General features: G+C 38.1%; 1 protein-coding gene across 7 annotated transcripts in view; it reads left to right on the top strand.

Annotated features, from left to right (window-relative positions):
• The window catches only part of HERC3 (HECT and RLD domain containing E3 ubiquitin protein ligase 3), a 121,026-nt gene that overhangs the window by 75,321 nt on the left and 21,538 nt on the right, over window positions 1-24,167 (top strand). For 6 of the 7 annotated variants that reach the window (XR_002822918.1, XM_023725092.1, XM_023725093.1 and 3 more), the window contains 12 exons: window positions 2,523-2,599; window positions 6,842-6,966; window positions 8,573-8,632; window positions 12,306-12,417; window positions 12,846-13,035; window positions 14,876-15,039; window positions 15,172-15,285; window positions 18,183-18,206; window positions 18,336-18,425; window positions 19,597-19,767; window positions 22,761-22,904; window positions 23,753-23,919. Coding sequence is in view for 6 of the 7 variants with exons in the window: in XM_023725092.1 (XP_023580860.1) it covers window positions 2,523-2,599; window positions 6,842-6,966; window positions 8,573-8,632; window positions 12,306-12,417; window positions 12,846-13,035; window positions 14,876-15,039; window positions 15,172-15,285; window positions 18,183-18,206; window positions 18,336-18,425; window positions 19,597-19,767; window positions 22,761-22,904; window positions 23,753-23,919 (1,438 nt within the window). In the remaining variant the exon portion in view is untranslated. The remainder of the gene's footprint in view (window positions 1-2,522; window positions 2,600-6,841; window positions 6,967-8,572; window positions 8,633-12,305; window positions 12,418-12,845; window positions 13,036-14,875; window positions 15,040-15,171; window positions 15,286-18,182; window positions 18,207-18,335; window positions 18,426-19,596; window positions 19,768-22,760; window positions 22,905-23,752; window positions 23,920-24,167) is intronic. The other variant, XM_023725094.1, reaches the window with a different exon arrangement.

Raw genomic sequence — 24,167 nt, 5'->3', positions numbered from 1 at the left:
TCTTAGCTCAAGTAGATACAAGAGACTAAAAGGGCAGCTTCTGTCCAGAGGTGAGAAGGGAAGGCAGAGAGGGTTAGGAGCTGGTTCAGTGGACAAGAGGAAGCAGGGGTGGAAAGGAGGAGTGTGCTGTCACAGTATGGGGAAAGCAATTAGTCACATAGCAATCTATGTATAACTTTTTGTATGGGATAAAGAAAAAAAGAAAGACAGTAAATAAATAAATTAATAAAAAGGTTTTTTGCAGCAGATTTGCCCAGTGCAGTACGTCATTTGTTTTATTGACTGCTGCTTCCATGGGTGTTGATTGTGGATCAAAGTAAAATGAAATCCTTAATAACTTCCATCTTTTCTCCATTTATCATGATGTTGTTTGTTGGTCCAGTTGTGCGGATTTTTTGTTTTCTTAATGTTGAGGTGTAATGCATACTGAAGGCTGTTGTCTTTGTTCTTCATCAGTAAGTGCTTCAAGTCCTCTTCACTTTTAGCAAGCAAGATTGTGTCATCTGCATATCACAGGTTGTTTATGAGTCTTCCTCTAATCCTGATGCCCCGTTCTTTATATAGTTCAGCTCTCGGATTATTTGCTCAACATACAGATTGAATGAGTACTGTGAAAGGATACAACCCTGACACACCTTCCCTGGCTTTAAACCACGTAGTATCCCTTTGTTCTGTTCCAGTGACTGCCTCTTGGTCTGTGTACAGGTTCCTCCTGAGCACAGTTAAGTGTTCTGGAGTTCCCATTTTCACAATGTTATCCATAACTTGTTATGATCCACACAGTCGAATACCTTTGCACAGTCAATAAAACACAGGTAAACATCTTTCTGGTATTCTCTGCTTTCAGCCAGGATCCATCTGACATCATGAATGATATCCCTCATTCCACATCCTCTCCTGAATCTGGCTTGAATTTCTGGTAGTTTCAGTGCCAGATGTCGATGCACTGCTGCAACGGTTTTTAAATTATCTTAAGCAAAATTTTACTTACATGTGATTTAATAGGAGCCCGGTGACACAATAGTTAAGCTCTTGGCTGCTAACCCAGAGGTCAGCTGTTTGAACCCACCAGCTTGCTCCATGGGATAAAGATGTGGCAGTCTGCTTCTGTAAAGCTTTACAGCCTTGGAAACCCTATGGAGCAGTTCTACTGTGTCCTATAGTGTTGGTTTGATTCGGAATCTACACTACGGCAGTGGGTTTGGGTTTTTTTGTGTGTCTGTGATTTACGATAATTTACGTGTTCTGCTGGATCACTTTTCTTTGGAATGGTCACAAGTATGGATCTCTTCCAGTCGGTTGGCCAAGTGGCTGCCTTCCAAATTTCTTGGCATAGAGAAGTGAGCACTTCCAGCGTTGCATTCGTTTGTGGAAACATCTCAGTTGGTATTCTGTCAATTCCTGGAGCCTTGTTTTTTACCAAAGCCTTCAGTGCAGCATAGACTTCTTCCTTCAGTAACATCAGTTCCTGATCATATGCTACCTCCTGAAATGGTTGAACGTTGACCAACTATTTTTGGTATAGTGACTGTGTATTCCTTCCATCTTCTTTTGATGCTTCCTGCCTCATTCAATATTTTGCTCATAGAATCCTTCAAAGAAACATACCGCTTTTAGAACTCAAGTGTTTTATAGGTCAATTCAACACCACGAATTTTTGAAGTTTAATTACAACAGCTTATGAGATCATAAATTTGTGCTTGGATGTTTTTCAAATGATTTTATAACGTAAGTTAAGTAAATTATAATATGGTAAATTTGTGGTTTTAGGAGCCAGCCTACATTGTCATGTGAGAGGACGGAGGAAGGCATCAAGGAGTATGCCAGTTTGCAGGAGTTTGAGCTGGGTATTAAAGGGTGATGTGGAGTTAACCAGGTAGAGGAGGACTATGGGGGAGTGGGTGGTTGTGAGTACCACCGAGTTGTAGAATTCCAGAAACACTGTTCAGTTTATTGTTTAGGAGGCACCAGTCATAGATTCCCGGCTGGTGGTGGTACAGGGAAAAGGCATGGAGGCATGAAATAATGTGATGTATTAGAATAAAAGCAATCTGGGTGCTATTAGAGTGTTATGTGGGCACAGTGTGGTAAGAAATAAAGCAGGAAATGGAGGCCGTCATATGATAAGTCTTATGCTGAAGGGGCTAGGGACCACCATGCTCAGATATTGAATTATTCATTAAACTTATGTTACCATTTATGGTAGTGCTCATTTTAGATTTCAGGTCAGTGACATACACAAAGTTAGAAAGAAAAATAGAAACCAGGTCAGGATTAGCTGGCAGAGCAGGGTGATGGGTAGAGTCAGAGGTAGAGTTATAGCAGAAGATATCATTTTATATATTTATTTTTAATTGAAGTAGAAATACTGCTGGGCAAAGAGCCAGGAGAGGTTTCTTACTTCTCTGTTATAATTAAAATGAACAGGAACCCTTTCTCAAGTACATTTTAGAATATTAGGAAAAGGTACCCAGGAGAAACTTCAATTATTAAAAAACATACTCTTGAAATTTTTTTGACAGATCGCTTTAAATATCATATTGTTAAGCAGATCTTCTCTGGAGGAGACCAAACTTTTGTACTTTGCTCCAAATATGAGGTAAAATTTTCTTTTGACTGCTTTTTGGGGGGTAGAATAATGGTGAACCAGAGTTTATTTCAACAAATAAATACTCTTTATTGCTACCAGTTTCGTCTTACTAAACTAAACCTTGAAGACATTATCTCCATTTTTCTCCCTTGAAGTGTCAATAATTTTCCTGGTATTTTAATCATAGAGTTCTAATTTATTATTTAAAATTATTTACTTACATCCATATTTGTTTCAAAAGAGATTTAAAGGGACCTAGAGAGTTTGTGCTTACTTTGGCATTATTGGACTTTCCATCTTTTCCTTCCCTTTTCAGTAGCAACAAATGCTTAGGTATTTAAAAACGTAGTAGGTTTTTTTGTTTGGTGTGACTGAGTTTATAATACATATAGAGGAGATAACCACAATTTTCAGATGTCCTTTATTATGTATAATGCGCTCATGGGACCACACGGCATTTGCAGTGGTTAAGAGCTATGGCTTTTAACCAAAAGGTCGGCAGTTCGAATCCACCAGCTGCTTCTTGGAAATTCTCCGGGGGCAGTTCTTCTTTGTCCTATAGTGTTGCTATGAGTTGGAATCAACTCGACCCAATGGGTTATTGTCTCCTGCAGTATTGTAGTGAATAAGCCAGGAAGAACAAAGTTAAAGTATTCTTCAGAACTTAAGGTAGACTAAAATGCAAATCCAGTATCTATGAGCTTTAATTCATTGCACTCTTCCTGGGTGGAGGAAATCAGTCTAAAACTCTACAAATTTTTTTTCAGCCCCCTCCAGTCTCACCCCTGCTCTTGTGCCTTTTCTCCTCTCCTCTTCCTCTTTTTTCCCTTACCCCCTCCATTTATTCAACAAACATTTAGGGACGATTAACTGTAGATGGTGCATTGATCAGGAGCCCTGGTGGCTCAGTGGTTAAGACCTGACTGCTAACTGAGAGGTCAGTAGTTCAAAACCACCAGCCGCTCCTCAGGAGAAAGATGTGGCAGTCTGCTTCCATAGAGATTTATAGGCTTGGAAACTCTGTGGAGTTACTATGAGTCGGAATCGACTCAACAGCATTGGGTTTGAGTTTGAATTTGGTGCGTTAATCCATTATCTATCCTCTCCTGACTAGCGTGAAGGGACCATTAGTGATGCTAAAGGAACCAGAATTGGTCAGGAAGGAAATGAGGAACTGTGGAAGCAGGGAGCTCTTTCAGTCTGGGAAGCTCTCACCATGATCCCGATACTTTGCTACCTTGAAATACACCAAATTCTTCCCATCTAGTCAGTATTATTCTACAATTTCGGTAGAAAAGGTTCTGATGTAGCTTGAGGCTGCAGGTTGGACAACTGAAACTGATGATTGGGTATTTTCCAGGTCAGGAGCCTGGATAAACCTCTGTTTAGTGCTACCATCTGGGGCAATTTGAAACTGTTGCTTTAGACCTATTTCAGAACCAGCTTTAGACCTTCACAGAGAAATCCTGAGGAAAGCTGAGATTCTTTGTTTCTTCAAGATGCCAGTACAATGAAATATGAAAAGGGCTGAATCTCTGCAGGAAATAACTTTTCGTCCATAAGTAATACAGTTTTAAGTATTTGTTTTCATAAGAAACTGACTTGAGTAATATTACCCAGCTTTCATTTTCTCTTGAAATTCAAGTAGATAGACCATAATACTTGGTATCAGTCTTTAAATAAATATGGTATCTGACATATGACATTGGATCTTAAATTTATTGTAAATTTAGTGTTAGAATTGGAAAGCTACACATTGGTGAGAAGGAAGAAGAGTAGTGTAGCATTAGAGAAACATAGTAGGTTAAAGTTTAAACAAATGCCAAGAGTGGTATGCATTAAAAATGTAAGATAACAAAGAAAAAGGAAACTAAAAAAAGAATATTGCCTAGGAAGTTGTTGCCCTTTCTTTGTAAAACTGAAAACTAGACTAACATTATTTAAACTATTAACTATAGATGTTTGTTTAGATATAGAGACTGGTCAAATCATATGTATTTATTATCTCTTAAAGAACCACTTAAAAAGCAAGGAAAATCATCTGCCTAGACAAATCCAAAAACTCATTGCCGTTGAGTTGATTCCGACTGATAGTGACCCTGTGGGACAGAGTAGAACTCCTCCATAGGGTTTCCAAGGCTGAAGTCTTTACAGAAGCAGACTGCCACATCTTCTCTCCTGGAGTTGCTGGTAGGTTCGAACCACCAACCTTTTGATTAGCCGAACACTTAACCGCTGTGCCTCCAGGGCTCCTATGTAAACATATTTCATTTTTACAACCTGCCCACTCATTCATTAATGCTTGAGTTAGAAGAGGCAAGGAGAGGAATTATATTCAGATAATCCTTCAATATGGTCCACATTTGATTCTAGGTCTTGACAAGTTAGTGAGCGTAAACCATGATTTCTCCTTTTCCTTTCATCTCTTTCCTTAGATAGGATTGAAGAGGGAGTGTGTGTGTCTGTATCTGTCTGCCTGCCTGTCTGTCTGTCTTGCATCCTGCTACGTGACCACCTCTTTTTCCTAGAACAGTGGTACTCAGCCTTGGTTGCCCATTGGAACGACCGAGGGCCTGAAAAAATACAGATGCCTCTAGAGGTTCTGGTTGGTCTGGTTGTGACTTGACCATCAGGATTTTTGAAAATTCCCTTGGTGATCCAAAGTGCAGCTGCAGTTGAGAAAAACTGACCTAGACCAATTTTTTTTTTCTTTTTGGCCTGTATGTAATTAGACCCATAAAAAAACAAACCCACTGCCCTCGAGTTGATTTTGACTCATAGCGACTCTATAGGACAGAGTAGAACTGCCCCATAGGGTTTCCAAGGCTGTAATCTGTATGAAAGCAGACTGCTGCATCTTTCTCCAATGGAGCAGCAGGTGGGTTCAAACCACCGACCTTTCAGTTAGCAGCCGAGTGCTTAACCACTGTACCACCAGAGCCCCTCATGTTATTAGAAGGCACAGAAAAATGATGCTTTTTCTTCTTTTTTTTTTAAGTGACTCTGAGGTTCTACTTCATTCAGGGCTCTCTCTAGCTTATTGGACATGCAATGAAGAATAAGAAAATAGTCCCATGTCTATCTTTTGTTGTAACTGTATGTTAGAGTCCATCTTCAGTTGCCCCTTTGAATGGGGGAATTAATTAGAATTTATAAAACAATGGTTTTAAAACCAGGTGGAAAAGAGGCAGTCTTGTTTGTGTGTACTCAGGTGTCCACTTTGGCTTACCAGCTTCTTTTATGTTATTCAAGGTGGTTTTTGTTCTCTCAGTAAATGTCTGTGGCCATTTTTAGTAGACCAGTTATCAAGAACCAGATGAGCAAAAACTTTGTCAAACATGTCTAATTTAATCTTAGTGAATAAAGCCTGCATAAAGCTGGGCAGCATTTGGAACTTTCAAGGCCTTTATTAACATCCCCAATATGCCGTCTTTCTTTTCACTGACTTTCCTTAGCATATCTGTTTTTCTGCAGAAAACTCAATTCTTGGGAATGAATAAATCATGCTCTGTACTAAGCAATGGTCATTCCCAGAAATGTGCATAATACATAGCAAATGAAGTTTTCATAGCTATATGTAATATAGAGTATAACTGAACTCTGACTTTTATAATATATTTTGTTGGAGTTTTGTGAACAGTTTTGGCAAATGATTAATAACTTAAAAACCTTGATGGTTTATTGATTCAATGTAAAGGGGAAAGAAGTCTGGAAAAGTTGTCTTGAGTCGAGTTCTCTGAAAAACAGACTCTGATTTGTGTTGAGAAAGATTTTTGGGGAGTGCTCTCTAGGACAGCATCTACTTAGGGATGCGGAAGGCAGGATTGGGCAGAGGAAGAAGTTGAAACTGAAGTTCGATTGTAACAGAGGTCTCAGCCAATCCCTTGGGGAGCTCTGAAGTTGGGGTGGCCTTTAGCCAAGTCCTGAATTGAGGCAAGTGGGTGGGCCTTTGTACCCCACCTTGACCTGCCATTAGATGCGAAAGGGGTGAAGCAATAGCCAAGGATGATTCCTGGAGAGCAGCCCAAATGATGAGCTGTCAGGAGCTAACAATCCCAGCATCTGGGGGACTGAGTGCCCCCATTCTGAAGGGTGGGAGGGGAATCAGGGCATTGCCCCACAGCATCTACTACATAAGTGAAACACAAAATGGAGAATGTCGGGGATGGGGGGGGTGGTCGGGGAGGAGGAAAGGAGCAAAGAACCATGCTACATAATTTCTCTTTTTTATTGGTATCTTTAATCCTCCAGAATTACTCTCCTGCTGTTGACTTCAGGACCATGAACCAAGCACATTACACCAGTTTAATAAATGATGAAACTATAGCAGTTTGGAGACAAAAACTCTCGGAACATAACAATGCAAATACAATCAAGTACGTGGCTGCTTGTCTTCATTTCATTTTTTCCAAAGCATGTTGGAAATTTCTTGCTTAGTAATTTTCTCTACTTCCCTGATGAGGTTGTGAATATAAATGGAGTTTTACATTTTAGGGAATTTTTTTTTTTTGGTGCACGTTTATTCAGGTTTTTGGTGCCTCTATCCCCAAAAAACATAATGATTGTTCTCCCGTTCTCACTTAGAGTATAATCCTCAACCTGCCTTGTTCACTGAGATCTTACAAAATCCTGAGTTGGCCTCTCTGCTAAGGGAGTTGGGTGGTATTGTTGTTTAACCCCACTGAGTCCCGTCATAAGCATTTTCCAGAGCATCCCAAATCTCAGATAGTTGTTATCTTGCCTAATCTGAAGACTTTCACGCATTTTACCATTCACAGTGATTAATTTGAACTGGTAATTCAGACTCAAGTAGAGAAAAAATTATAATAAAAAGGATTGAGAACTTTTATCAAGTTAATTTTCTTAAAATACAACTTTTGCTGCTCATGTTTAAACATTTTCACTGACTTTCCTTAGCATATCTGTTTTTCTGCAGAAAACTCAATTCTTGGGAATGAATAAATCATGCTCTGTACTAAGCAATGGTCATTCCCAGAAATGTGCATAATACATCTTGCTTTATGACTAAGATCGCGGTGGCATGAATGACCGCTAAACCTTGTGGCATTCTACAGTAGCACATTTTTGAGTGCAGGGTCATTGGGGTACCCAACAGCAGCTCCGTGGCAGTCCTCATAATCCTTCTCCCCTTAGGGGACTGTCCCTGAAGTTCAGGCCGGAAGAGTGGCAGGGTCTAGTCCTCTGGAAGAGGACTAGATGATGGTCAAGAGGGGGAAGATTTATTCTGCGAGGGACCTTGAGAAATTACTTCATCGATAGTTCTCAGTTTTCTTATTTATAAAATGAAAGGATGGAAGAAATGATCTTTAAAGATTGTTCCTGTCCCCAATTCTGTGATTAACAGAATTACTGCATTACTTCCCCACTCATATATTTGTTTTATTCTTTCCCTTTTCCTTACAGTAAATAAGAGGGTCCAGAATTCCTGACATGCAATTTCCCTCTGGGTCCCTGGAAACTAGCTATTTTCCCAGAGCGGGTATAAGCTCAGCCTTAGGAATAAACACTCATTTCACTTGTTTTTAGTTTCTCAGATGAGCAACAAAATAAGAAGGACGTGGTTGTTATTAATTTGCAAAGTTAATTTCTGTATTGGGGAAATAGCAGCTCAGATTCTTTTTTGGTTTTATTTTGTGTTCTTGTTTGGAGGTAAGGTGGGGAGTATCTTACATGGCTGGTGGTAGAAGAAATTTCAAGATCGTTATTAGGGGCAAGAGTTTCTCCTTCAGTGGCTTCGATACTCTTTTTATTCTTACATGACTTACAGAAAACTTAAGTTTTTGTCCATTTTGAGATGTGACAGTGTTTCTCTAAAGCAAATGTCCATTTTCCAAGACTTCATCTGGTTAAGAAAGAGCTGCTATCAGTGAAACCCTGGAGTAGATGGCTAATCTGTTGCTGATGCTTAAATACACCTTTTATTTAAAATTTATTAAAGGCTTTTTCCCCTTTTGTGACTAGTGGTGTTGTTCAGATATTATCTTCTGCGGCCTGTTGGAATGGAAGTTTTCTTGAAAAAAAGTAAGTGACTTTAGAATCTTAAAAAACCCACATGTAATGCAAATAGTTACTTAGCAAAGGCTGGGAAAGACTTCTGTTCTCCTTGATGGTGGTTGGCCTTAATCTGGTGGATAAGCTGATGATTAGCACAGAAATTGGACTGCATAATAATGACGAATGAGAGGACACCAGGAAGGGCAATGCTGATTTATGCCTGCTTGGCAGAGAAACAGGTTACCAAAGAGAGAGCCTATGTCTCTGAAACAGTTGGTGTAATCAAAAGTAAGATATTTTCAGGGTATTCTAAAATGTTACCCAGTTTTTCAAATAAGCATGTGAAACTCTTCATATAGAGTATGTTAAACTTTTGTCTCTACTGGTAAGATTTAAGAGAAATCCATTGATATGTTAAATAAATTATATCAGCACCAACATTGCTTGGACTTGGACTTGGCATCTCAGTTACATATACTGATTAGAGGAATATTAACTGCATTTTAACTAGAAGAAGCCTGTAATTTGCCATTATTAATGTTCTTGCTCTTAGTGAAGATATAAGGTGCTTCACCTAATTTTCTTAAAATCATAAGCTGAAAGATGAAATAATTTTCAGTGATTATATTTTTATATAAACTCAATATGTCCTTGATTGTCTGTTGCAGTTTGACTTTATTTGATTGCCAAACACATTATCAAGTGTTGTGCAATGAATTGAACTCCCCAAATGGTCAGTAACCCACTGACTACAGCAGTGTGACTCCTGCAGCCAAGTTTGTACCTAACAACATTGTGAGGCAAAAATGTAAAACATCTCAAAAGTGTGATTCAAGAAATTAAAAAATTCATTATACCCCATTTTTTCTAACCTCTGCTCAGCTCTTCATCATGGTAGCCCCATGTGTTACAAAGTAGAACTGCTCCATAGGGTTTTCAAGCCGTGACTTTTTGGAAGCAGATCACCAGGCCTTACTTCCGAGACACCTCTGGGTGGGTTTGAACTGCCAACCCTTTGGCTAGAAGTCAAGTGCGTAACTATTTGCACCACACGTAGGGTGGTGGAATTGATGTAATGATAACTAACAACTCAGCTCCTCCTTTGTTTCCTAAACAATGCTGTTTAACAGCATTTTCTAGATTTTATTTGTTAGAGTGGTGATCCTCAAGCCTACACGCCAGTTCAGCGCGGACAAAAGTGTCTTGGGACATTATTGCAGCAGTCTGATCCAAACAAAATTCCCCAAGGAGAGAACCCGTCTTTATTCTTCACTTCTGAACCTGGAACATTTTTGATCAGAGGGAGAGGTAGTGTTAAGACTCTGGTTGCCAATAGGAGACAAAGAACATCACATGACCTCAGAGTCTCCCTTCCCACCCTCTTTCCCACCCCTCATCCCTGTTCCTCCATCCGGCCCTGTCCCACTCACTTCCAAGCCCCTATTCCACTTCCCTCTTTCTTCCCTTTCACTTCCCTCTACTTCTCCCCTTCCTCCCATCCTTGCTGTCCCCTCACTTCCCCTTCAGCAAGTACTACTGTTTACAATGCTCCAGGCACTGAGGATGTGACTGTGAGCAAAACAAAATTTGGACCATTAGTGAATTTACAACAAAATAATTTGGAATAAATAGCACCCCCTTTTCTATCTCATAGAATGCTCAATCGATGATCACCAGAAACTGATGTTTGTTTTTTCCATTCTAGATTTATTTTAGGGCCCCGTATACTAAAGTGGGACCCTGGTGGTACAGTGGTTAAGAGCTCGGCTGCTAACCAAAAGGTCACCAGTTCGAATCCACCAGCTGCTCCTTGGAAACCCTCTGGGGCAGTTCTGGTCTGTCCTGTAGGGTCATCATGAGTCAGAACCGACTCATCAGCAATGGGTTTTTGTGTTTTTTTGTTTTTTATGTATACTAAACTAGTGCATTTTTAGAAAAGATGACCTAGAATAAACAATGATTCTCTTTATGCCACAAAATACTTAGTCTCAGTAAGTCTTCCTTGTTTTTAAATTTTGGCAATTAACTGAGCCACACCAAACATGACTCTTGGGGTGTTTTAACCATGGGGCTCAATTTTGACCTCTGGGTAGATGACTTTCTTCAACAAGTAGGAAAGACTCAAGATGTCCTTCCTCCCTAGGATGGCATGTCTTAGAATCTGATGCTATGAGAGTGACTTCTTTTGTATTTAGATTGCTTTTCTTTTCTCTGTGGTTGGAGACTGGAATGGTAAAAAGGAGATGCCTCTTACTAGGCGTCCTAACTGTAGTGCTTTAGGCCTTGGGGGAGAAATTCTTTTTTCTTTTTTCCCTTAATTTCTTTCCCATTAATCCCTCCTCCCTTGCCCCTGCCAGTGTGTACAGTATTTGTGCTTAAATTCTTAATTCTTTAAAAATCCCCTTGGCTTGTTTGGTTTACTTTCTCCCATAGTTTTTCTTTTTTCAATAGGAATGAGCTTAGGTGGAAGTTCAGGGAGGCTTCTGGGGCTCCCTGGACTCAGGTCCAGCCTAGGTCACCAGGAAATTACTTTTGGGTCTGAGGTCCCAGGTAGTTAAAGTGTTTCTTTGCTTGATCTCATCCCTACTGCAAATATCCTTCCGGGAACCTGGTGCAGCAGAGGGTCTTGTCATGAGTTTTGATCTTTGGTGATCCCAAGTCCTGACCATCTCTCAGTCCTTTTCTGCCGGTAACCAGACTAATGAGATCTAGTCACAGAACGAAGACCTACGCTCAATTTTGTGTGAATCCATCCCAACCTCCCACCCCCCCAAAAGTGCATCCCTAACTGGGTTGCAAGAAGTTGTTTTAGAAACTCTTTTCAGTTACAATTAGAGGTTTCAGAGTCATTTATTTTAGAATGAACAACAGCAAAAAAACTAAAAAACAAAGCATCTTCTCTTGATTTGACCATTTGAGTTCCAATTTATATTTCTTTTTGATGTTAGAAGCTCTACTTACGTTTTTGTGAATTATAACATTGTTGTCAGAGGGTGTTAAAACTGTGACCCTTATTCATAAACAGGAACCTCTTTTGTGAACGGGTAACTCTTCTGTAAATTAATAGATGTGGTCTGTTCAAGAATAGCAGTTTGAAAAAGACATTTTTCTAAGTATTAAAACAGTAAGATTTTATTTGAGGTTAGAAAGTTGATTTAGTTGTTACGAAGTAAAAGAGTAGTAGTGAAATTAGTTCGTGGGTGAGTGTAATTGTATCCCTTGTGTTAACTGAGATTGGTTGTAGATATGATTTTTATTTTAAATACTTTATTGAGAGGTTTTAACAAGGAGCTTCTACTTGCCATTTATTGATGAGTGAGCCATTTTGCTCAGAGAATGCGTTTTGCACCAAGACATAGCGTCTGCATCCACAATTACAGAAAACGTAAAAAAAAATACAAGAGTACAAGCAGGGAAATAACACCCTGCTTATAAATTTCAAGAGAGCCTCAACTTCAAATGATTGTACTTGTACTTTGACTTGAAGGAAAAAAGACTTGAAAATTTTAAGATCATTTTGAAAAAGGAATTCCAGAGAGGATTATTCTGTTGGGCTTCCTGAAAGCCTAGTAATTTTATAGAGCTTGTCTGCCAGGTCAAGTTTAAATCTGGTCAGTATTTTGTTTACTCATTTATAATTCCTATCATGGTGTTTGCTTTTTTTTTTTTTTTTTTACATACTTGGTTTGTTTTTGTTTAGAATTGATGAACATTTTAAAACAAGCCCCAAAATCCCTGGGATTGACCTAAACTCAACTAGAGTATTATTTGAGAAGTTAATGAACTCTCAGCACTCCTTGATTCTAGAACAGGTATGTTCTTTACATTTCCAAAGTGAATTCTTAAAAGAACACATTTTTACATTGCAGTAATTCAACTTTCAAGAGGGAAAAAGAGATGAAAAAGCAGAAATCTTGTAAAGATAAAAAGGGGAAAATCTGGTACAAATCTTAACTTTGTAAAATCTTCACTTTGGGAACTTGACCTACCTTTAGCTTTCTTTTTGGCTTAAATCTTTCTAAGGAAATGGCCGTCTAGAATGTAAGCTTTGCACGGGCGGGGATCTTTGTCTTGTCTTTAATGTATCCTGAGAACCAAGGGCAGCGTCTGGCTCATAGTAGGTGCTCAATGAATACTTATTGAGAGTTTCAGAGTCTATCAAATAGTTTATGAATTTAGAGAGAAGTTAACTAGATCTCGAGTATGTTTGAATGTCTCTATTCCCTTTTCTGTCATTCAGATCTTAAACAGCTTTGAAAGTTGCCTGATTCCCCAGTTATCGAGTTCACCACCAGATGTCGAAGCAATGAGAATCTATTTAATACTACCTGAGTTTCCCCTGCTCCAGGATTCCAAGTATTACATAACATTGACTATTCCTTTGGCTATGGCCATTCTACGGCTGGATGCGAACCCCAGCAAAGTATTAGGTGAATTTGCTAAACTCAGTACTGATGGGTTTGTGCTTATTTGTTTTGTTGGTGTGACCGCTGGGATTGGCTCTCAGTGGATTGAGTTCCAAGAATTGATTTGTTGCTATTTAATATCCTTAACATTTAAACTTTTCTTGCTTTGCTCTTTATTTCTAGCTAATCATACTTGCAGTTTGAGCAAATTGAACCATTATTTAGGTTATTTGAAATGATTCGTGTTAGATTACACTTGATTTTCAAATATCCACAGTTAGATTATTCAACTGTAAACTTTTTTCTTTCCTCCCACACTTGCTAATAGTTAATAGTACCTCAACAATTAGTGTCCATCTGTCTTTTTCCTATACCTAATTTAGGGGGTGGGATAAAATGAACAACTTTGGTAATACAGAGGTCTCCAAAAAAGGAGAGGAAGAAAATGACCTAGTGGGGACTTACCCGATGTTTGTTTTGCTTTTCTTTTTTAGGACAGTTGAGTCCACACTGATTTTTGCAGGCTACGGACACTTTGCTGAGATAAGAACCTTCCGTTCCTCAGTGAATTGGAGAGTATCTCTTATGGGAGTAGCACCTGAGGTGTTTTTATTAATCAAGTGCAGAAAGTCTGTCAGCTGGCTTATTTATTCATTTTTGGCCCTGGTAAATTTTTTTTTAGGTGTTTATTGCAACTCAGTAACTTCTGTGTTCCAGATGGACTGGGATGTTACTTGAGTGTGGTCTCTCCCTGAGTAAAGAAACCTGTGTTACTGGGGGTGGAATACTGGCTTTTCCATATTGCTTCCACCTTTGCAGACGATATAACAACAGAAATAATAATGAAAGGACTAGTATTATGTTCGTACTTTTTTTTTAAATTAAAGATCAAAAGCGCTTTGGAGGAATACTATCTTGGGTGTTCTAACAGATTGTGAGGTAGAGAGATGGCAATCTCTGGGGGAATTTTACCTGACTTTTAAGTTTTGCGTTTTTTTTAGTATTTATTTTTCCAGATAGGGTACAGAAAGGGAGCAGAATTGTTCAGGTTTATACTTTGTTTTTAACTTCTTATTATAGAATTTTAAAAGAATACTCCAAAGTAGGGAGAAAACAATTTGTACCCATCACCCAAATTCAATGATTATCACTATTTTGCTCTTTTTATCTATTCCTCTCACTACCGCCACCTTTTAATTTTTTGCTGGAATATTTTAAAGAACATCTCACACATCATATTATTTCACCCTTTAAGTATTTCAGGATGGCTGAATTTATTTCTGACAGAGTAGAAGCCGATGGTATAATCTTTTTGTCTGGTTTTGAGAGAGCATTGTTTGTAGGAAGCAGAAATAGTAGTTTTTCAACTAATTATGCCACTTGAAGGGAAGGAATAGCTGCCATATTAGTGCTGTTTCTAGGGCATGTCGTCATTTGCTTCCTTGGGGCAGGATTTAAGTGGTGGCTGAGAATAGGACTCAAAGGCTGGGATATATGAATGCTCTTTGGAGTAATACTGTGGACGTCACTCTTGCCCAAAATATGTGCCTTAGCATCTTGTCCACACATAACCTTGGAACTGAACTTTTAGGTTAGCGTTCTGAATGAGTCTTTGAGGAGAAAAATCAGATAAAGCTTTACAAAATTTACAAAACCTCCAGGGATTCTTATGCAGTTGTTGCTCTCTGCAGAAATGCTCTCTCCAATGCAAGAAAATGGGTTCTTTTTAAAGTTACTTCTGGGAAACTGTATTTTATACTAATGTTCATCTTGTAACCGGAGCAGTTGTTAGATAGTAGTGAGAAGACATTAACATTTCATAAAAGATGACATGCTGAAATATGTTTTTTCTTTCTTTCTAAAGATAACTGGTGGTCTCAGGTATGCCCGAAATACTTCATGAAGCTGGTAAACCTCTATAAAGGTGCCGTTGTTTATCTCCTGAGGGGAAGAAAGACATTCTTAATTCCTGTACTGTTTAACAATTACATTACAGCAGTTCTTAAACTCTTGGAGAAGTTATATAAGGTGAGCTTGGAGAGGAGCCCGTGGGGAGAGGGTTGAATGGATGGTGAGGGGAAATGGCCTGCTCAGATGTTCTAAGGGAAGCCATTTTCTAGTTGTCTGGATTTGAGTTGTCCTTATTTTGTTCTTCATCAGGTAAATCTTAAAGTGAAGCATGTGGAATATGATACATTTTACATTCCTGAGATTTCTAATCTTGTGGACATTCAGGAAGACTACCTCATGTGGTTCTTGCATCAAGCAGGGATGGTAAGAATTCATTTAAGGCGTCTTAAAACTTTAGTCTTTTCTCAGAGTACAAATCGGGACAAGAAAAGCACATTTGAGCCCCATATAACTTGTCCTTTACTTTGGTATTAATGTCACACCTGTGTTTTATCCAGGTAGCTTTTGCATTCCTGAAAATTTTGAAGCATTTTGAGTACATAAATGGTAATAAGGGTTCATAAACAGGATGTAACACATTTTTATTAGTTGCCCACTTTTAAAAATCAAGACATTACACAGAGAAATGGTAAATTTGCAGTTTTTCTTGAAAATTGGAAGATCTGGCCACACTGGGCCTGTCCTCCCAGATAACATCAGTTAGCTGGAGTTCAGTAGTGGCTCTTCAGGTAAGACTTAGTTTGCCACAATCCCCACCGCAGCTTGATTTATCCATGACGTTGAGGAAGGGGTCATTTGTTAATCATCATCTTCTAACAGCCAGCCAACTTGGGTCATCTGTGTCTGCTGCTTAGACCTGTAGGCCACCTCTGATTTAGGATTACATGCCTGTGAAAATGGCACCCATCCCAGGCCTAGCACTTAACGGATGTTAGACATGCTGTCCTAGGCGGATTCCTGAGGCCCTTGACGTCCCTGGCTTGACAGGAACTCCTTAGTTTGATTGCAGACTAGCTTGGGATACATAAGATTCTTTAGGATCCCCCATCTGTGGAGTATGTGTAAATTTGAGTTATGTCAGAAAAGAGAATGGTAATTTGGCTACTGCATGTAGTAAAGCCATGTGCAGCAGATACATTGAGGTGAGTCCTTGACAGTTTAACAGATTCCTCACCAACATTAAAGCAGTGTTTTCCTGTGGGGTTTTTGGAGGTCAGCAGTGGTTTCAATAAGCAAGGTATTTAAATAGTTTTTTTTAACTAAATAAGCAAGATTGTTTTCTTTTGTCAAATAATAGATACAACATTGTATTTTTTAATAAGACTTTATGATTACCTTGACTAAACAAAATACTTTTTAATAAAAATAAATTAGAGTCTTCCAAATAGGTTGAACGTGGGAAATTTAACATGTAGGCTAGCAATGAACTCTGCTTTTACCTGCTAATTTAGAAATTGTAAGAAGATAATCTTTTCTGTTTTATCAATTTGTGAATGATTATTCATTAAATAATAAAATATTAGAGTTTAAACAAGCCTTATGAATTATTTAGACCAACTGCTTTGTATCCAGATGAGGAAATGGAGGCCCAAAGAAGTTAAATGATTTTGTCACCAGTTCAGCTAGCTATTGTCAAAGCTAGTTCTTCTGACTTCTGATTTACTCTTTCTTTGACTTGGTGCTGAGTAAAGTAATTCTAATGAACCCTAATTCTTTTTGACCCTGAGAAAGAAGTTGTCAGTGTTAAAATGTAGATTATCATGATTGTAGTCTCTGAATTGAAGTACTTAAGTGTGTAACTTTTACAGTTTTTCTATATAGTTCCTTTCTTCGAAAATTTGATAAGCAAATATAGAGGCTTATCTTCTCTTCAACAATTCAGTAATTAAGGTAGCAATTATGGAAAGACAGAAAATTTGCTCAAATTGCTGTGTGACCTTTTGTGGTCTCTGTAGAATTTTTTGTATTGTGTCAGGTACAGTGCTATTAGAAATTGAAGTTTACATTTCTTAATATCTTGAATTTTAACTTAAAATGCTAAGCCATTTCATATGTAAACTTGTGTTTATTTTAACCATTTTTTAATGGTAGTAATGAACAGTGAAGGAACTCTGGTGGAGCAATGGTTAAGTACTTGGCTGCTAACTGAAAGGTCAGTGGTTCAAACCCACTAGCAGCTCTGCAGGAGAAAAGACCTGACGGTTTGCTCCTGTGAAGATTTGAGCTAGGAAACCTATGCGGCAGTTCTCCTCTGTCCTATAGGGTCACTATGAGTTGTGTCCTATAGGGTCACTATGAGTTGTGTCCTATAGGGTCACTATGAGTTGGAATAGTGTATGACCCCACTTATGCCCCATAGGGTTTCCAAGAAGCGCCTGGTGGATTCAAACTGCCAACCTTTTGGTTAACAGCCGAACTCTTAACCACTATGCCACCAGGGTTTTCCATATGAAATGTCTAGAATAGGCAAATACATAGAGTCAAAATTTTATTAGTGGCTACCAGTGACTGGGGGGAGGAAAAATGGAGAGTTATTGCTGAAGGGGTACTTGGTTTGATGAAAAACTTTTGGGGAAATGGATAGCGGTAATGGTTGTACAACGTGGTGAATGTAATTAACGTCACTGAATTGTACACTTAAAAATTTGTTAAAATGGCGAATTTTTTGTTACATATGTTTTACTACAATAATTTTTTTTTTTAAATATTGACAGATTCATTCACATATTGATGGAGTACCTTCTGTAGGCCCAACACTGGCCTTACTACTGCTGAGTCAGGGATAGCTTATTGCATAAAGTACTTTTTAAGAGCACTTGAAATACTTTCTAAATATTTGGCTTCTTCTGAGAGTAACAACCTCTGTGTGTATAGAGGAAGAAGTAGCATGCCGACAAATAAAATGTAATTTGCATTATCCACGTTATCCAACAAAATTAACCTCCAAAGTAATGGTCGTAAAGGCTCCTGTTTGACATTAGGTTTCTTATAAAAGAAAATTCCAGTCATGTTGTGAATTATGGAGAGTTGGTGAAAGGGCCTTTAAAGGTCCTTTAAACATTTTTTATAATTGTTTTTGTCCTTTTTCTCAGTTTTTGTTCATCAAAACATCTGGTCTATTCAGTCAGCAATCCAGTCAGCCATTCAGATGGTGTTAGTTCCATGGCCAAATAGACAGATAGGCTGTTTCACATTTGTAGGGGGTAAAAAGCTCAGGTTTTAAAATCCAAGTAACAGACTTTTTATTTTTCTTTACACAGAAGGCTAGATCATCTATAATACAGGTAAATAATTTTTAATTTATATATATATATATATATATATATATAAAAAAAATATATATATATATATGTATTTCCAGCAGTATTCTCAGTGGAATACTATAGTTTTGCCAATACTATGTTTTATTTTAGGATGCCGTAACACTTTGTTCCTACCCTTTCGTCTTTGATGCCCAAGCCAAGACCAAAATGTTACAGACTGATGCTGAACTACAGATGCAGGTATCGTATATTAAAAATTATTTTCTCTTCTGTGTTTTTCTCATCCTAGACAGTTGTATTTTTTCCTGATAGAAGAAAGTATATTTGAATCAAATTTCATTATAACTCTTAGAACTATTCTAATTTTTTTCAGCAATTTTGTGTTGCATATAACATATATATGTGATTGTGCATTTATGTGAATCAGGAGTTGGTGAACTTTTTCTGTAAAGGGCCAGATAGTAGATATTTTAAGCTTTGTGGTCTCTGTTGCAATTACTTACCTATGTTGTAGCATAAAAGCCTCCATAGGTAATATGTAAATGAGTGAGTGTGGCTGTGCTTTCATAAAACTTTATATACACTGAAATTTGAATATAATCTTCACATGTCACACAATATTCTTCTTTTGATTTTTTCCAACTATTTAAAAATGTAAAAACCAGTGTTAGCTCAAGAGCTGTGCAAAAACAGGCAGCCAGCTAGATTTGACTACAAAGCCAGCTGTAGGGGACTGATGTAGAGAAAGAGAGATGATTAAGTGGTGCTTGTAATTCTTTATTGAATAAAAAGAAAAAGTTATGGAAATTTATTAATAAGGTACTTTAAATATACATTTTTATTATAAAATAGAGTTTATTTGACAAGCCTACAAAAAACATTTGTGAATTAGCAATCCAAATTCACCAATTCCTGGTAGATCTATAACATCATTCATTTATTTCTCTCTTCATCTCTCTGTCTCACTCCAGCTTTCTCTGTCCCCACCTATCTATACATGTATCTGTTTTCATGGTAATATATTTATGATACTGACAACTTAAAGGTTTTCCAGAGAAGACTGGCATTTTTCAAAGAATAAAAACCATTTAGCCAGTGTTTATTAGGCTTCTTTTCCTGCCATTTTGAAAGTCATGTTTCTTCAAGTATGGTCTTAATTTAACTTTCCTGGAACTGGTTATGAATCATATGGTTCATAAATTGTTTCAGTCAATCTCTTTGAGTTCCGATTAGAAAGATTCGTGTGCTATGTAAACAAGAGTAACTTAGGCAATCTCTGAAAGTTAGAGGGGGAGAAAGGACAAAATGCAGGTACTGTCAGTTCTCTGAGGTCTGAAAGCATAGCTGGCTGCTTTCCGGGGTGCACTCTGGTGTACGCTGAGTAATTGTTTCGTTGGGTGTGCCATTCCAGGTGGCGGTCAATGGAGCCAATCTGCAGAATGTCTTCATGCTTCTCACCCTGGAGCCTCTGCTGGCCAGAAGCCCCTTCCTGGTCCTTCACGTTCGCAGGAACAACCTTGTTGGAGATGCCCTAAGAGAACTGAGCATTCATTCTGATATTGATTTGAAAAAGCCTCTCAAAGTAAGCTCCTTCAGCGTATTCCCCGAAGTATCTTCATAGGTTTTCTTTAAACAGTGTTAATGAAGCAGCAGAGATCTTGTTATAATTGTGGAGTGCAGCCATTCATTATTACACCATCATTCATTTTGTTATTGTGTGCCGTTTAGTCAATTCCGACTCATAGCAACCCTAAAGGACAGAGTAGAACTGCCCTATAGGGTTTTCTAGGCTGTAATCTTTATGAGAACAGATCTCCAGGTCTTTTCTCCTGTAGAGCAGCTGGTGGGTTCAAACTGCTGACCTTTCAGTTAGCAGCTGCGTGCTTAACCATTGTGCCACCAGGGCTCCTTTAATCCAGTTTACAAGTATTTAATCACATCTTTCTGTCAAATCATCAGACAGAACGTGTAAACATAACATCAGATAAAAATGCCAGTGGATTATTCGAGGGATCGTGGGGTTTTCTTTGTCTGCTTCTGCTGCCGGTGGTGTACCTGCCACATCCCTACCAAAAACAGGCAAAGAACAACAAAAACAAAAGCTTTTGGCAAAAAATAAGCCACCATCTAGAAAGATTTTGGTTGTCAAAGATTTACGAGAAAGAAGTTAAAACGGGAAAACAGAAAATAGTCTGGAAGCTGTTGGCCTGTTATAATAGTCATGCTTAAACAAAAAAACCCAAACCTGTTGCTGTTTAGTATAGGACAGAGTAGAACTACCCATAGGATTTCCAGGGCTGTAGTCTTTATGGAAGCAGACTGCCACATTGTTCTTCCGCGAAACGTGTGGTGGGTTTGAACCATCGACTTTTCCATTATCAGCCAAGTGCTTAACCATTGTGCCACTGGGGCTCCTTAGACATGCTTAGCACCCTGAAATTATTATTGTCTCTCCCCAAAGACCATGTATATTTATATTACTGATTACTCTCTTCCTAGGGCTTAGCACAATGCTTGGTACACAGTAGATGTTCAATAAATAATTAGTGAATTATTTGAAGTTGTTTGAAGTCGGTCATCTTTTCCTTTAGATAGCTTTCATATCTCTATTTTCAATCCTGCTGTAAACTCTATTTTCAGAAACATAATAGGCAAGAAACTAAACTGATCTTCTCCACAATATTGTCCCCCTTTCCAAAATTTCCAACCAGTAACATCAACCTGCCATCAATCTGCCTGAGAGTTCTCCCTAGAATTTCTTGGTTATATTTTGATATTGCTTTTCTCTTAACCCCCTATTGTCAATCATTAATTAACATGAGACGGTTCTTCACCTTCAGCCAAAGATTAGACAGGTCCATAAAACTAGACTAAATGGGCACACCAACCTAGGGGCAAGGATGATAAGGTAGGAGGGGACAGGAAAGCTGATAATGGGGAATCCAAGGTCAAGAAGGGGAGAGTGTTGACACATGGGGTTGGCAACCAATGTCACAAAACAATATGTGTATTAATTATTTAATAAGAAACTAAATTGCTCTGTAAACCTTAATCTAAAGCACAATTTAAAAAAAAAAAAGATGAGACAGTTCTTGCTTAGTAGCATGTCTGAGTTAAGTCTTCTGGCAGCTGTATGTATACTGGTAATCTAAGTCCTAGTGTCTGTCCCTACATTAACTCTTGTCTTGTTCTAGTCATCCTTGAACATAGTCACAAGGATTAATCTTTCTTGAATGTTGTTTTCAGCTCTCTGCCTGAGTCCTTATCTATAGAATGAAGATAATCAGAGTAATCCCTGTGCAGAAGGCCGTCTTGAGGATTAGGTTAATAGAATTTATGTGCTGGCACAAAGTAATCTCTCAGCAAACATTATTAATTTGGCTTGTTGTTATTGTCACAACCATCATTGGTCCAGCCTGCCTGTTCACAGCCCCTCACAGAGCCCATTTTTGTGGCTGCTTGTAATGCTGTCATCCCTTTCACATGCATCGGTTACTTCAAGAACCCCACTGAAAGTAATTTCTTCCCAGAAATTTTTCTTTACTCATTAATAACTGCTTTTCTCAATGTGCCAGAGCATTTGCCTCTCATTATCTATTTGACTATTTGAAAATAAAATGTATCCTCTAATAGCCTCTTTTATGTTTGTCTTACTGCCCCAAATAGATGGTAATCTCTGACCTCCTTTGTATCTCTTAAAGCATCTAGTAAAAATTGTGTGTCTGTAAGTGCTTTATTAAAAATTTATACTACCAGCAAGACACAGCAGATACACTTTGCAGTTTCTGTTGCATCTGTGTATTCTCTGTTACGTCTTCTTCCTCCCTTGTCCTGACTTTGGAAATAACCTACTTAAAAAAAGATAAAACTTACCAGTGTTGTTGTTGTTAGGTGCTGTCAAATCTGTTCCAACTCACAGCAACCCAGTGTACAACCATGAAACACTGCCCGGTCCTGCCCCATCCTCAAAATTGTTGCTGTGTTTGACCCCATTTTTGCAGCCACTGTGTCACTCCGTCTTGTTGAGGGTCGTCCTCTTTTCGCTAACCTTCTACTTTACCAAGCATGATGTCCTTCTTCAAGGACTGGTCCTTCCTGATAACATGTCCAAAGTATGTGAGATAAAGTCTTGCCATCCTTGCTTCTAAGGAGCATTCTGGATGCACTTCTTCCAAAGCAAATTTGTTCATTCTTCTGGCAGTCCATGGTGTATTCAGTATTCTTCACCAACACCATAATTCAGATGCATCAATTCTTCTTCAGTCTTGCTTATTCATTTTGCAGCTTTCAAATGCATATGAAGTGATTGAAAATACCATGGCTTGGATCGGGCGCACCTTAGGCGTCAAAGTGACATCTTTGCTTTTTAATGATTTAAAGAAGTCTTTTGCAGTAGATTTTCCCAGTGTAATATGTCGTTTGATTTCTTGACTGCTGCTTCCATGGGCATTGATTGTGGATCCAAGTAAAATGAAATCCTTGACAATTTTAGTATTTTCTCTTTTAAATATTTAAATGTTGAAAACTTAATAATAGACTTCCCCAAAGTATTAATTCTATTTTCATTTTTTTAAGGTAATCTTCGATGGTGAAGAAGCAGTGGATGCTGGTGGTGTTACAAAGGAGTTCTTTCTTTTGCTGTTAAAAGAACTTTTGAATCCCATCTATGGCATGTTTACCTATTACCAAGATTCAAATCTCTTGTGGTTTTCAGATACAGTAAGTTAGTGATGTCACAATTAACCAGATGAATTGAATTAAACTTTCTTTTTGTTGTCAAACCAATCTTCTGACTTCGGACTTTGCAAAGGGGAGAATAACAAAGAATGCTTGAAAATGTCTAGATACTGTATTCAGTCTGTGTTTTTTACTTGTTGCTAAGACCTCATAGTGCATTTTGTCAGCCGTCAGCCCCACGTCCATTTCTAAGGTCTTGTTATCCTTGAAACGGCAGAAAGAACATGGCATGATAAAGAAACTGATTTTATGACACATGGAAAGTTAGTCAAATATGTCTTATTTTAATAATGACACTGTACATACTTTATTCTTGAAAATTCAGTGGTAAAGCTAAGTTTTTAAAGGCATTCTGATTTCAACCAGACTATAATTTAGTTCGTTTTCTATCAGAGTTTTCTCCAGGTCTGCACTGTCCCAGAAGGTGGCCACTAGCCACATGTGGCTATTTAAATTCAAATTCATTAAAATTAAATATTAAACATTTATTTCCTCAGTGGTACTAGCCACATTTCAAATGTTCAGTAGACGCATGAAGCTAGGACAGCACAAAATAGAACATTGTCCGTGTTTTATTGGACAGCAGTGTTCTAGATAATTGTAAGTTGTTCTCTGTATCATGACATGCACTATAAATGCTAAACTTCGTCTACATTGCATCTTTTGGGGGAAATTGAACTTTTTCCAAGGGTGTTTCTCTGCTTCAGAAGGTAACTAAATATTAATCAGATGTTTATTCTTTTATATTGAAAATATGTTGAGGTAAATAGTAGAGTGTTTTGAAGGCACCAAACACTATTTCTTAACACATTTGCGTGCATTCTAATAAGTGTTTTGTAGAGCACAACTGGTTTCACTTGATTGGCATAATCTGTGGACTAGCGATCTACAACTCCACCGTGGTTGATCTCCACTTCCCATTGGCTCTCTACAAGAAGTTACTGAACGTAAAGCCTGGTTTGGAAGACTTAAAGGAGCTGTCACCTACTGAAGGAAGGTACAAGGCAAAAAGATAGGCAGATTAGTGTGGGAAACTGTTCTGGCTGCCTATAGCACAGGGATTGAAGGTCGGAAATAACCATGTGTACAAGATTGAGTTCATTGAGCCATATGATTAAACTCTGTTATATATGCTTTGTCTAAGATGTAGCTACATAGCTACTTGCTTGAAGCATTGCCTGTGTTACTGTAAGGGCAGAATGAAAAAAGAAGTGAAAAAGAGATCATAGCTCAAAGATTCTATAG

This window comes from Trichechus manatus, unplaced genomic scaffold (assembly GCF_000243295.1).
Source record: "Trichechus manatus latirostris isolate Lorelei unplaced genomic scaffold, TriManLat1.0 scaffold00286, whole genome shotgun sequence".
Classification (NCBI taxonomy): Eukaryota; Metazoa; Chordata; class Mammalia; order Sirenia; family Trichechidae; genus Trichechus; species Trichechus manatus.
This window is presented reverse-complemented; position numbering and strand designations above follow the sequence as displayed.